The sequence below is a fragment of the Macaca mulatta genome, chromosome 5, assembly GCF_049350105.2.
Source record: "Macaca mulatta isolate MMU2019108-1 chromosome 5, T2T-MMU8v2.0, whole genome shotgun sequence".
Classification (NCBI taxonomy): domain Eukaryota; kingdom Metazoa; phylum Chordata; class Mammalia; order Primates; family Cercopithecidae; genus Macaca; species Macaca mulatta.
The window spans coordinates 185,144,757-185,160,247 of record NC_133410.1 but is presented as its reverse complement, the minus strand read 5'-3'; the positions used below and the strand labels follow the sequence as shown (position 1 = coordinate 185,160,247).

General features: G+C 36.1%; 1 protein-coding gene across 1 annotated transcript in view; it reads left to right on the top strand.

The window, feature by feature from the left end:
- The window catches only part of VEGFC (vascular endothelial growth factor C), a 120,449-nt gene extending 105,496 nt beyond the window's left edge, over positions 1–14,953 (top strand). The window contains 3 exon segments of the mRNA NM_001136099.1: positions 10,951–11,057; positions 11,357–11,690; positions 14,839–14,953. Coding sequence (NP_001129571.1) covers positions 10,951–11,057; positions 11,357–11,690; positions 14,839–14,953 — 556 coding nt within the window.
- The last annotated feature ends 538 nt before the right edge of the window (positions 14,954–15,491 follow it).

Here is a 15,491-nt window from a genome sequence, read left to right as displayed (position 1 = left end):
GAGATAGAAAGATACACAGAATTGTTACTCTGGAAGAAATTCCATTCTGGAGCCAGGCATGTAAACATACGACTGAAATCAGTGAAATAAGTGCGATGAGGAAGCGTCCTGGAGACATGGGTACAGTAGAGAGGGTATACATGAGTCTGGAGAGGTCAACAGAATCACATATGACAGCCTAGGATGGGCTCTTTCTTAAAGTCTCTTGAGAACCACTAAAAATATATATGCAGAGATGTGGTATCTGCAGTTTTGTATTATAGAAAGAACAGGCTGGTGGCAAGGGAGTATGTGGATTAGAGGAAGCAAAATGGGAGGTGGAAAAATTCAGGAGTAATCTTTTGAAATAATCAAAGAGAGAAATAATAAAGATGGTGGCCATGGCAGTGGATATGGGGATGGAAAGAAAAGAGGTGGAAAAGACATTAGAAATACAGGAACGCATATGACTTGGGAACCGTATATGGGGAATGGTAAAGAGGGAGAAGTTGAAGATGAAACTGTATGGATGATATTCAAAAGACAAGGAGCACCTGTTCGTAGGAGGAACTAAGGAGAACTGAGTTTTTACACGTTAGCTTGAGTGCTTGTAATATTTGTAAGACATCAAAGTGCTAGAGCAATTGGAAAAGATGACTTCAACCAAAAGAAATACAGGAAGTAAGAAGACAAGAGGAACCACAGATGAAACTGTGGAGAAATCAATATTTAAGAAACAGTAATTGGTAGAACAGACACAATAATCTGGAGAAACAATCTGTACAGGAGACTGAGAAGAAGCAAGCAGAACAATCAGAATAACAACAGAGAGAGAGACCACAAAAGCCGGTAGAGACGTGAGTTCAAGGAAGGAGGAACTGGTAAGAAGTGCCAAATATTAGAAAGGTTCAAGAATGACTGGGACTTACTCTATTAGCTGGACAACATGAAATGTAGATGTTTATTTACTAATAACTTACCATAATCTGGGCACAGTAAGGGAGAATGTGTTTTGAGAAAGGGGGAGAGAAAGCAAAAGAGTGAAAGAAATTCGCATTTACACATGAGAAACTAAATCAGAAAGGGTAAGTAGATTTCCCCAATGTCACACAACTAAAAAAGTTGCAAAGCAGAGATTCGAACTAAATTTATTAGAATACAATCCATTTCTTTTGAGGTATGGTTATTACTGCATTTTTATTGTTTTTAATTGATACATAATTATACGTATTTATGGGGTATATGTGATATTTTGATACATACATATAATGTGTAATGGTTAGATCAGGATATTTTGGATATCCATCACCTCAAACATTTATCATTTCTTTGTGTTGTAAACATTTTAAATCTTCTAGCTATTTTGAAGTATATAATAAAATGTATTAACCATTGTTACCCTGCTGTGCTATGGAATATTAGAACTTGTTTCTTCTATGTAACTGTACTTTGGTATGCATTACCAACCTCTCTTCTTTCCCCCTACAATTGACCCACCCTTCCCAGCCTCTGGTAACCATCATTCTACTCTTTACATCTGTGAGATTCACCTTTTGACTCTCATAAATGAGTGAGAACATGAGATATGTGTCTTTCTGTGCCCAGCTTATTTCACTTAACATAATAGCCTCCAGTTCCATCCATGTTGATGCAAATGACAAGATTGCATTCTTTTTATGGCTAAATAGTACTCCATTGTATATGTATACCACATTTTCTTTATGATTAACTTCTACAAATTAAAAAATATCAAATACCAAGGGCAAAACAAAAACAAAACAAAATTTGCCCTTCTACCAAAATTTGAATGTAACAACTCTTTTGTCATATTTACTAAAGATACAACTGAAATCCCCAGTCGTCATTCTTCACTCTTCATTCCCAGAAGTAACCACCACTCGAACATTGTATTATTCTCACTCTTCTCTATTTTTATGGCACTGGATGTATTAACATACCAGGAGATATTATACAGTGCAGCTTTGAGTGTTTCGTATTTTAAGTTAAAATGTTGGCATTACATTTTTTCTCTTGAGATTATGTTTTACAGATACAGTCATATTGCTATTTATAGACCTGGTTTACTCATTTAATAACTATATAGCATTCCATTAAATAAATAAACACAAGTTTTTATTTTTCTTTTTATTCTATGACAATGTACTATAGGGAAGTCAACATACACTGCAGATTAGCAAGAGAGTACAATCAAAGAGGAGAGAGTGGTGTCAAATAGACAAGGACCTTGAAGTTAATACTGCTAAATTTATTAGTTACTTGGTTAGCATGGACAATGTCCCTAAAGATGTAAGAAAATAACACGTTCTGAGGACAGTTAATAAACCAGATTAATTTGGATCTTGAGCTGTGAAAGCAATTGGATATTAAATGAAAAGACAATGCTGTGATTCTAAAGCTTTGAGCACCAGCCTAGGGAATGTCACCTATTCTGTAGAAGTATTAGGGGAGCAGAGGTTGTTTCTGGGTAGAGGAATGAATGACAAGACAAATGTTCAGCATAGCCAAGAAATCTTGAATTTTTTTAATGGATAATAAATATAGAAGACAGGTATTATTGCAATTTGGAAGACAGTCACATTATGGTGGAAAAGAGAAAAAGGATGGAAAAAGATGAGAAAAAAATGAATAAACCTAGCCCGAAGGCTAATTTGCCTATTTATTTATTTGCTGCCTTTGATTTCGTTTATTAAAATGTTGACATTGTTTACTCAGTAAAAGTTACTTGCTTGCAAGAAGTTACACTTACTAGGGTTTAAGAAGATTTTATTCTTATGAGAATACATCTTATTTCCAAGGAATAGAGTAGATTTATAGCCAAGGAAACCTTCGATTTGGAACTTGAGGTCTCAATGTCTTTGGTCTATTAATCTTTAACAGATCCTCAGTCCAAATGCCTAGACACTTAAATATCCATGAGTTTTACTTTTAGCCATAATGCTTCACTCTTTCCTTTTTAATTTGAAGGTTATACATTATGGCTTCACCAAAAGAGAATGAAGCAAAATAGCATAATAACATTAATTTAATAAACTGTATCAGAGCAGAAATGGAGAGATAGCTGAGCTTCCAGTTAATTGGACCACAGTCTTGTACTAAATTATCAGAAACTACCGTTTTTCAGCATTTTAAAATATGCATCTTTAGTCAGCCCTGAGAGTATTCTCTTTGCCAGTTCAAAATCTTTATGTCCATATGCAGTTATTTTTGAAATCATAAGTCATATGTCTGTTCATCCTCTTTCCTACAAAGCTCATTATGTAAACCTTGTCTCACACTTCAAAGGATCACCTGTTGATATGAATGGATTTACCAGTGGAACTCAGGAAAGAGATTCCAGGCTGTGAGCATTACTGTTTTTCTAAAGGGAAGGTAACTTTGATAAATAGTTTGCCTGCCTTTGGACAGTCTCGTTTCTACCTTCTAAAATACGATAATTGAAAGCATCGCATTCCTATGACTTGCTGATAGATTGTGAGAAATAACAGCAAAATATATACAGCTGAGGAGATTGCATCAATATATCTCTGCACTGAGATTATGGCAGTGATTTGCCTAGAATTGGTTGCTATTAGATCAAAGATTGTCATAAAGTTTAAAGTTACATTCAACCAAACACATGGACAATTTTTGTTAATAAATATCATATTAGACCAGATTTACCAGTTTTTTTCTAAAATTTAATAGACGTTTTTTAACCATTTTGGTTTACAGAAAAAGCAGAAAGTATAGAGATTTTTCATATAACATCTTATCCTCTTCCACGAATTTCCTCTATTTTTAACATCTTGCGCTAGCATGGTACATTTGTTACAATTGAGGAACCAGTACTGACATGTTATTGTTAACTAAAATCCATAGTTTACGTTAGGGTTCCCTCTTTTTTGGGTGTAAGTTCTGTGGATTTTGACAAATGTATAAATGACATGTGTCTATCATTACAGTATCATGAAGAATACTTTTACTGCCCTAAAAGTCTCCGTGTTCCACCTGTTCATTTCTCCCTCCCCTGTATTCCTGGCATCAACCAGCCACTTTGATGTCATATCAACTCTTATACCCTCATAACATGTTTTTATTGTCATCATTGTTTTGTTTTTGTTTTTCTGTTAATGACGTGTGGCTGTTACAAGGTAATAAGACCAGAGGCTGTTGTTGAAGGACGTTTTTTCTTAATTCCTGGTTGCTTATCCTTGAATTATATTACAAGCTGATAAATCCAGTTACCATGGAATTTCCATTGTTTCAACCTGCCAATACTTCTCTCAAGCTTGTATATCCAAGAAAATATAAAAAATAATAGAGCAGAAAATCACAAACTTCCATACTTATCCTACTCTCCCTGTGTCCCCATTCCCAGTTCTGGTGGCTTTCCAACTCAATTAAATCCTGTACTTAGCCAGTTGGTAACCACACAATGTGACATGTTTTATATCCAAGTCAGTCTTAGATTAGGTGAACTTTTGTATGTGGCAGATTACTGCTTAATTTATACTCAGACAAAAAGGAAAAAATTAAACATATAAACACAATTTTTTTTTTTTTTTTGAGAGTCTCATGCTGTTGCCCAGGCTAGAATGCAGTGGTGTGATCTCAGCTCACTGCATCCTCTGCCTCTCGGTTTCCAGCGATTCTCCTGCCTCAGCCTCCTGAGTAACTGGGATTACAGGCACGTGCCACCACACCCGGCTAATTTGTATATTTTTAGTAGAGATGGGGTTTTGCCATATTGGCCAGGCTTGTGTCAAATTCCTGACCTCAGGTGATCTGCCCATCTCGACCTCCCAAACTGCTGGGATTACAGGCATAAGCCAGCATGCCCAGCCTAAACCCATGTTTTAAATTAATGCAATGATTGTATTAGCCTTTCAAATATTGAGAGTGGCAAAATTGTTACAACTATGGAGTTTTCATTGATTCATCCTACTCGCCATCTTTTCCTTTAATGTCTGAACAAACCCCAGCTCTGTCCACTGTTCTCCCTGTCAGTAGACTAACGGAACACGACCAAACAGTAACACAACAGACACAAACACAAGTTCATGCGGAATCAATAAAAATCAATAGAACGGAAGATAAGTCTATGTGTTCTTTGATACATACTATTAAGCGTGTGCCTTTTTAACAATTTATATGAAACCTAAAATGTATGTATTTCTGATTTCTACCTGTAATACTGAAGAAGTTACTTAATAATGTTGAATATAAAGGCCACTTTTATGTAACCACTTTCCATTCACTATTAACTGCTGTTTCCAAAGTATAAGCAAATCAGTCTCTGTGTACATAGGTACATAGTCAAGTGTATACAAGCATCAGGCATAACAAACTCAAGATGAACACGACAGTTCAAAGACATTTGGTACAAAATTGTTGAAGCATTTTTACCCAGCGTTCTGTGGCTCTGACAATGAAAGAATATAGTTGCTCTTCCAGCTGCTATTCAGACAGAAAGCTTGGGCAAGAAGGGTCTGTATCTATATTCTTCATAATATAATTACAGGTTTCAAGTTCAGATAACATCAGCAGTTGGCATTTGAAAACCAAAACCCTATTTTGCTATTTATCAAGATTATTAATATAGTCAGATTTTGCTTATTTGTTTCTTTTTTTCTTTTGAGTCGGAGTCTTGCTCTGTCACTCAGGCTGGAGTGCAGTGGTGTGATCTCAGCTCACTGCAAGCTCCACCTCCCAGGTTCATGCCATTCTCCTGCCTCAGCCTCCCAAGTAGCTGGGACTACAGGCACATGCCATCACGCCAGGCTAATTTTTTGTATCTCTGGTAGAGACGGGGTTTCACCGTGTTAGCCAGGATGGTCTCGATCTCCTGACCTCGTGATCCACCCGCCTCGGCCCCCCAAAGTGCAGGGATTACAGGCGTGAGCCACCGTGCCCGGCCTATTTGTTTCTTTAATAAGGTACGAACATCCTGTTGGATAACCCATTGAATAACATGAAGATGCTCTGAAGGAGTATATGAGAGCTCATGGTACCTGCCTTGAAACACGGGTTTCACTAATGCTAGTGGCTCACACTTCCCATTGAACAAGACTAGGGGTAGGAAGGCTATTTGAGGGACACAGCTATGGAACCATAGGTGCCACATAGTAAGCCAAATTTTCATTTGCTGTGTTGTTGTGAAAAACCTTATTAAAAGAGCTTCCAATGAGAGTACTTGATTAATAATGCAGTTCGTATCTATAGAAATAATTTGCTTTTCAAAAAAGTCATGTGTTACAGTTGAATTCACATAAATTAATGTTATTCATTTTGAATGATCTGTGAAGTATTTTAAGAGAGATCTGGGGAAGTAAATCAATAAGTAGTTTAACATAAATCAAGGTGCAGTTAATTTTTTTCAATTAGAAATATATTACAAAGATCCTGCCATTTGCAACAACATGAAATAACCTGGAGGAAATTATGCTGAGTAAAATAAGCCAGACATAGAAAGATGCATATTGCTGATCTCCCTTATATATGGAATCTAGGAAAGTAGAATTCATAGATACATAGAAGAGTGGTCACCAGCATCTTGGGGGTGGGGGACATGGGGAAATGTTAGAGGGTGACAACTTGCAGTTACAAGGTGAATATGCTCTGGAGACCTAATGTATAGTACAGCATAGTTACTCTACTCAATGGTATTCTCACGACACCCTCCCAGCCCCCCACACACAGTAACTCTCTGAGGTATGGATATGTTAATTAGTTTAATTGTGGTAATCATTTCACAATGTATACATATACCAAAACATCACTTTGTATAACTTACATATGTACAATATTTATCAATCATACTTCAATAAAGCTGGAAAAATGCATGAATATTATATATGTGTGTGTGTGTGTGTGTGTGTGTGTGTCAAACATTATAGCAGATTATAGCTCTTTGAAAAAGAATAACATTTCAGCTCAGTTCTAAGGCCAAACAAAAGGTGATAGCATGTTTTAGTTCCTTAAATGTGAATTTGAGGAGTCAAGAAATCTCCAAGTGTAGGAAAACCTCAGTGCCAAAAAGTGTAGAATATGAAAGAATCACAAAAATAGCATGCACAAAATAGCCTGCTATGATGTTCAAAGTATAAGAGCTAGTAATTATTAACCAACATTTAGAATATAATGTAGCAGAACATATTTGGAACACATTTATCTGTTAATATTTCCAAGGAGAGATAAACGCAAATAAGATTTTCTTTAACGTTAATTGTTCTTTAGTTTGAAAAACGCATATACTCATATTTTTGTCGTCTGATTTTAACCAGCAAAAAGCAATAGCTGCCAAACGAAAGTCAAGTGAAGCTGTGAAAATAATTAATGAAACAAGTCTGGTAAAAGCATCTTTATCCTTCATACATGTTATAGGCAGGATTGTGGTTGTGTCTGTGTGAGTGTGGTGGGGTCAGTCAGGGGATAGGAAAGTTAGTTTATTCACATGATTCTCAACGTATATATACCTTGCAAATAATTGTGCAATTCCCTGCTTTGCAGACAAAATGTCTTTGAATCAATGTGTTTTATAAATACACTATACAAAAAAAACCCATAAACCTTTAAAGCATTTATGCACTTTAAATTGAATTTAAAGTATTAAACACTTTAATATTCAGAACTAGAAGAGAAACTTCAGTAAGGAGGAATGCTTTGGAGATTAAAATGTAAAGGAGATAACCAAATTTTACTAAACCTTCTGTCCATCATGACCACATTTCCTTTCATTCTAACATAACAATATTTTGAAAATTTTGACCCCCCCCCCATTTTTACATGAGAAGTTTTAAATGCCGAGAACTTGCTCCTCACTTTTGAAGCAGGGTGCTTTCTTTAGGAACCAGTCTGTATCACATGCATTCTATTGGTTTGCATTTTATTATTTTTATTATATATCCTTCTGTTACATTTTAAAATGCATTTCTGAGCCCATGCCATTGATTTCATGATTCATTAATGGGTTGCAAGCAGCAGTTGGAATAGCACTGGTTTTGGTAGTGGCAGTATAAATCACATGTTGGTAAAGTGAAAGATATCTTTCTACCAACACGGTATAATGACCACTTGATGCCAGCATGGCAGTGTGTCACTTAAACCATATATCAATCAACATTGAAGCAACATGACCAAAATGGTTGTGCCATCATTTATAGAAGAAGATTGTGAGTTTCATGCAGCCAGGAATAATTGCATTGCTATTATAGAACTTAACATAAGCTGTAACTTATTTGATGGAAGGACACTAACAATCAAGAGGATATAAATTTTAAAAATAATGATACTTTTTTGGACAATTGGTAAGTACTGACTGTCTGCATTTTATCTAGAACAATATACGTTCATGATTAACCAAGAAAATATTGACAAAAATGTGCAATGAGTAGAGACTTGCCCTTGAAATTCCCTAAAATTAGTAGGAAGGTACAGTGTTCTCCAGGAAATATTGGTAAGTGAAAAAACAAGGTTTACAATAGTGTGTAAGGGATGCTATCATCTGTGTAACAAAATGAGAAAAAACATATATACAATTTTTTGGCAAGAAGATACCCTGAAAATATAAACCAAAAAGCTAAAAAAAGAAACTTGCTGATGATACAGAACTTCTCTGACTGTATATTTTTCTCATAGTCTTAACTCTTATAATTACATCCATGTTTGACATTTTCTAAAGTAAAAGCACAAAAGTACATAATATATTCAGGATAAAACAAATGACAGTTTATATGAAGACGGTTAGAAGCCAAGGTTTTCATGGAAGTTATTAGTATGAAGTCAAGGTAGTACATTAAAATCCAGTAATGTTAATTGGATTTGGAGGTAACAGTATGAAATGTTTTCTCTAAAAATATACACAAGAATCTCTTGCTTGAGATCAGTAATCTATTCCCAAAAATAGATATTGAGAGCACGTTTCTGTTGTTCTAAATGGTAACAATTATAGTGAGTGGAAGGTAAACCAAAACATAGCTATTTCTTGTAGAATAATTGATACCTAATAACGCCTGTAGAAAAGTGACAAACTATCTTGATAAAATCTAAATTGTATATTGTTTCTTAATCATCCAGCAATTATTGCTGTTACTAACATACAGTTGCTTTGTATCTAGTTACATGGACTGTGTGTGTGCTGTACGAGACATTGTTACTTTATGGCATAGCATAGCAAGTAACACAGCAATCAAAAAGTTAAAAGTCAACATTTAAATAAAAGACCCATAATACACTGTTTTTCACCATGCTAAAGGAGACATGACTCTTGAAGAAACTCAAGAAGGGACAAAGAAGGGTCAAATCAGTCATTGCTGTTTGCAGAAGGTGATGGGTGGATGGAGGACAAGTGGGCAATCTTAGACAAACTGTCATATTAAGAGGAATGAAGAGACCTTCCCTATGTCTAGTACATGCTGTAGTGACTGCTGGACAGGAAAGCTTTGCTCAATCTTCAGAAATGTTCAAGCTGAAGGAAGATATTGAAGCTGCATTTTGGTTGCAAAATGCAGGTTTGCTTGTTTTTCTATTGAAAAATTCCTTCATGCGATGCTGTAAGAGTTATCAGGCTATTATTAAAAGAAAGATGTATTGTCACACTGAGTATGACTGCAAAACTTTCTTAGCAAATGGCCTGTTTGTTTATACTCAATGCACGTGTTAAGGTGGCTACATAGGATTCTTACTCTGTTCTAAAATCAATTTGGAATGTAACTCAACATTCTTCCAGCACATAAAGTTGTTTACAATATTATAGAGTGTGAAAGACGTAAATAAATACTTCCATTTGATGTCTACACCAACATTAGATGAAAAAATGAGGTAGTGGAAGTTGGTATGTATTCTGTAAATTAGGATATTTAAAACCAAAAATCCTTCTACTGGGTAAACATTAACTAGGAGAACATTCTACAGGATATACATGCATTTTTCTAGCTCTGCCCCCTGAAAAGATCTAGTAGTAATGTGATGTGATGGCACTAAACACTTCCGATTTCAAATGATAGCCTCTAAAACACTGTTTTCCAACAAAAAGAATTAGGGCTTCTGAAGAAATGGATGATTCCAGGTGTGGAGGAGAAAATGAGCAAGCTGAGCTTGTGATATATGTTCACCCCAGAGAGGGCTCACGTCACGTGGGCACCAACAGAGAGGGGTCTCAGGTAGCAACAGTGGGGCCATTGGACCATCAAAGGAGCAATTGGTGTACTTGATTGAAGCCTGTAGGTTCATAATTTTTACTAAAAGAAGGAAGGAAGGAAGGAAGAAAGGGGAAAGGAGGGGAAGCAAATGAAGAAAGGAGGGAGGCAAGGAAGGAAGCAAAGAGCTAGAACAACAACAAAACAAAATATCTTTGATAACTTTTTGGTGGAGTACAGAGTGGAAATTTTGCATTACTGGAGCCTTTACAACATGGGGATCTGTGATTCAGAAATAAGTCAGTAAAGGTACATTTTACATAGATGTTTCATCCAGCATTGCTTGGAAAAGCCAAAATTGGAAATGATGTAGATAGTTACCTAAGAGATAAATAAAACAAATAATGATACATCGTTTGTATGGAATATTACATAGCCACCAAAAATAATGGAGCAGAACTCTATTCAATGACTTATAAAATTGTCCATGAGATATTGTATAATGGAAAAAATAAATTTCAAAGTAAAAGATCTTACCTTATATATTTCACAAGCTAAAACCCTATATGATTATACAAATCCACATGTTTGCCTTAAAAAGATAAAATCTGGTGTCCTATATGACCATACCACAAATAGTGATCACCTCTGGGGTTGGAATTTGATAGCAGTTGTAGGTAGAGATAGTTTGGAAGAAAACATTCACATTTTATTTCATAATTCTTATGTTTTTAAAGCTTTTTTATAAGCATTATTTTGATACATATGTGAGCAGAGATGGTCCCTTCTAGGTACCAGTCACACCATTGCTAAACCTCACCTGTTTCTTCCAAAGGTGCCAGGTGGCAAACAGGACTTGCCCCACCAATTACATGTGGAATAATCACATCTGCAGATGCCTGGCTCAGGAAGATTTTATGTTTTCCTCGGATGGTGGAGATGGTAAGCAGAATGATATTTTAAAGACTAAATGCCAAGGGTCTATATTGTGATTAACATATTCTACTATTAAAACCACATGTACAATATTCATCATTCTTTGAAATAAGTGACTAAAGAATAGTACATTTTCTACTTCGCATTGGTATTATTTTGAACTCCTTTGTAAAGGAACATACTCATGTTTGTACACAATCCTTTGAGGGAAAACATACAAAGGAAGATGCTTTTAGAAGCTTTTGTTTCATGCCACACCCAGAACCAAGTGAGGTATAGTAAAGATGCTCTGACTGTTTGTCTAGACTCAACAGATGGATTCCATGACATCTGTGGACCAAACAAGGAACTGGATGAAGAGACCTGTCAGTGTGTCTGCAGAGCGGGGCTTCGGCCTGCCAGCTGTGGACCCCACAAAGAACTAGACAGAAACTCATGCCAGTGTGTCTGTAAAAACAAACTCTTCCCCAGCCAATGTGGGGCCAACCGAGAATTTGATGACAACACGTGCCAGTGTGTATGTAAAAGAACCTGCCCCAGAAATCTCCCCCTAAATCCTGGAAAATGTGCCTGTGAATGTACAGAAAGTCCACAGAAATGCTTGTTAAAAGGAAAGAAGTTCCAACACCAAACATGCAGGTAAGAGATCCTCATGAAGAGTTTTAATTTCTCTTACTAGAAATATGTTCTAAACTAAAAACTGTTTTCTTAACCAAAGTAGCAATTGCTTGTTAGAATGAGGCCAATAAGTTCTGAAAGATAAAATCTTATTTTTTTTTAACCAATGCATGAGACTGAATTTGCTTCCAAAAAAAGCAAGATGGGAGCCTTGAGGATAAAACTAAATCCAAGTTCCGAATATACTCTAGATTAGTGGCTCCTGTGGGATGTTTTCAAAATACATCCAGGCAATCCACTCCATCCCCACCAAAAAGTATAATGCTTTCAGACATCACTTAGGACAACTGTTCTAAATGCAGACAATTTTTACGCAAAACTTACAAACAAAGGATAGGATAGTACCATTGACTATAGAATTATACCTGGAAATGAAAAGATTTAAGCTAAGTATTTGATAGAATTAGAGAAATAAATGAATATATTGTTAAAGGTACCCAAGCCTCATTTCTTAAACTTGGTTTTGCACTCTTCTCCACCAAGAAAAAAAAAAAAATGAAGTTACTGGACTCAAGCACATTCAGTGTTAATCCCTGAACCTCTTCCTCTTTAATCTCAGAGAATAAGGTGATCCTACTATTTAAGCCAGACCTGTGCATTTGACATTTTCTCCACATTCCTTCAACATTGCTTCATGCCATTCCTTCTTTCTTCTATAACTTCAACATCTTCAGCTCTACTTTTTTCCCCCTCAGTTTATAAAAGTTCCCAAATTTCTTCTATTTTATTAGCCTGTTACTGTGAAGCTGAGCATACTTTAGCAACCGAGCTCTGTCCTCTTCAAAGCTGCTCAAAAATGAGGCATTTGTTTTCACCTCTTTCATCTACCATGTATTCAACCAACTATAACCTGGTTTATGGCCTACGGTGCTATGTTAAACCTCTGTTTAAAGTTTCATTGGCCTCACAGTTACCAAATCCAACAGAGAATTTTGTCCTTAGGTAACCTGTCCTTTCCATGGCCTTTTTCTTCCAGCCCACCTCTTCTATGATGTGACATTGTACTTTCCTACTTGTATACTAAATTTTCAGAGCATTTGTTCTTAATCACTTTCACTCTTTTACATCCACTCTTTACATATGGGAAGATAATGTTCTTTTTAGCAAAAAAAGCTCGTATTCCATTTATTTACTACTATCTTCACTAATGTTCATTATTGTTTTTTCACAGTATATAACGAGTTCATCGTTTTATTCTCAAGAGTTTTGTGTCTTTATTGTAATGTATGTTTTTGATTATTTTCCTCAACTAATATTTCACCTACTGCATAAAATGGCTTTAGTGAATCTAGCTATCTCATTGATTATATTTTTCTTCCCTTATACTGCAAAGTACATCGTAAGTATTTCTTTTTTAGAAAGAACTATATTCCAATTTTACCTACATATTCCTACTGTAATAACCAAAAAGATATTTCAAAAATGTATATGCTAGTATTTTCAGAAGGATACAGACAATCTTTTTAAGCCTTATTAAACTATGTTTTATATTGAATTCTTGAGTGAGTTTAGTATACATTGAAAAATCTGAAATTCCTATGTCTGCATACAGACTAACCAGCTGTCATACTTTTCTACAGAATTCTTATATGAACACAGACAATATTTCTATCATTGCATTTCTCCTAATAGTATACATTCTTTCAAAAAGGCTTTCTGTTTACTGCAACTCATCCTATGTTCATTTTTCTAAGTGTGTAATTCCAGACTTTGTGATATAAATTGGAGCAAAAGAGAAAATATCATATTTTGAAAATTTATATTCTCCTCATTCTCTCTTAATATTTATTACAAAGTGCAGTGGGCAGAGTATATATTCTTTGGTTCATGGCCTTAATTAACAGCTTTTATGGATCATTAAGTATCATATCCCTTTTTAGTAGAGGAATACCAGTAGTCACAACTATGAATTCGCATTTGCAAAGTTTAAAAAAATTAACTAGACATGCTTTCTTTTCTAGAGCCAAATAAATGAAATATGAAAACCACATTGTGTAGGGATTTTTGTAGCACACTTTCGATTTCCACCTCAGGTCATCTTGCACGTTTCCCTTTACACCTATTCCCGCACATTAGGCATGCTCATACTCCAAAAAGTTTTTCAAAAATAGCTCCAATTCTCACCAGGCGTGTTGACTCACACCTGTAATCCTAGCACTTTGGGAGGCCAAGGCGGGCAGATCACTTGAGGCCAGGAGTTCAAGACCAGCCCAGCCAACATGGCAAAACCTTGGCTCTACAAAAAATACAGAAAGTTAGCCAGGCATGGCCGCACACGCCTGTAATCCCAGCTACTCAAGAGGCTGAGACACAAGAATGACTTGAGCCCAGGAGGCAGAGGTTGCAGTAAGCCGAGATCGCACCACTGCATTCCAGCCTGGGCAACAGAACGAGACTCTATTTCAAAAACTGAGGTCTCAATTCACTGGAGCAACGGGGCAGGGGACAGATTGACCAGTTGGTGATTTGTCTTCTCTCTGCTACTAGAACCCGGCAGTCTAGGATGGGAGGAAGGGGACCCTACTGCTGAGTATTGTCCCTCTTACCTCCCTGCCCCAGAATGCCTCTGTTTCACCTGGAGCCCAGGTGGAAAGGAAGAGTTAGCCACCATCATGCAGCCAGCTGCCAAGTAGAGACACAAGAGTGAGGGTGGGGCTGCTCACTGAGGACCACAGTTCTGCCAACATGGCTGGTTTAATTGCCTGGAAGTCTGGGTCCCATACAAGTCCCAGACTCATGTGAATTCAGCCATGCTTATGTGATCACAGTAAGTCAGCAGACCTTCAATGTTCACTTTCAAAATTTCTGTTTTATGTTTCTTTCATCCATGAAGCAAAGAGCACTTCAAAGGAACTAATGCTTACAATACCTCATCCTTCCTTCCATTTGTTATATCACCAAGCAAGACTTTTATTTTAAGGCCTTTCCATTCCTCTGAAATGTTGTCATTCTAAGCAGAAACAAACTTTTATAAATCTATGAACAATTGCATCATAAAATTAGTAATTTTGTTCTAGTCTGAAATATAAAAACACTGAAATACCTTGGTAGCATAATGAATCCACTGCCTTGATCTTTAACATAAGTGTGTTCTTGTTTGTTCTCCTAGCTGTTACAGACGGCCATGTACGAACCGCCAGAAGCCTTGTGAGCCAGGATTTTCATATAGTGAAGAAGTGTGTCGTTGTGTCCCTTCATATTGGAAAAGACCACATATGAGCTAAGACTGTGCTGTTTTCCAGTTCATCGATTTTCTATTATGGAAAACTGTTGCCACAGGAGAACTGTCTGTGAACAGAGAGACCCTTGTGGGTCCGCGCTAACAAAGACAAAAGTCTGTGTTTCCTGAACCATGTGGATAACTTTACAGAAACGGACTGGAGCTCATCTGCAAAAGGCCTCTTGTAAAGACTGGTTTTCTACCAATGACCAAACAGCCAAGATTTTTCTCTTGTGATTTTTTTTTTAAAGAATAACTATATAATTTATTTCCACTAAAAATATTGTTTCTGCATTCATTTTTATAGCAACAACAATTGGTAAAACTCACTGTGATCAATATTTTTATATCATTCAAAATATGTTTAAAATAAAATGAAAATTGTATTATAAGCTGCTAAGTTCAGTCCATTATCATCTTACATGATGAATGAAAACTGCTATCATGAAGACACTGATCTTTCTCTGCCCTTTCTTCTTCTCTAACCAGATGTCACATATGTATTACTATGATAAAAGTATGATCCTGTGAAAGCCAGTGTC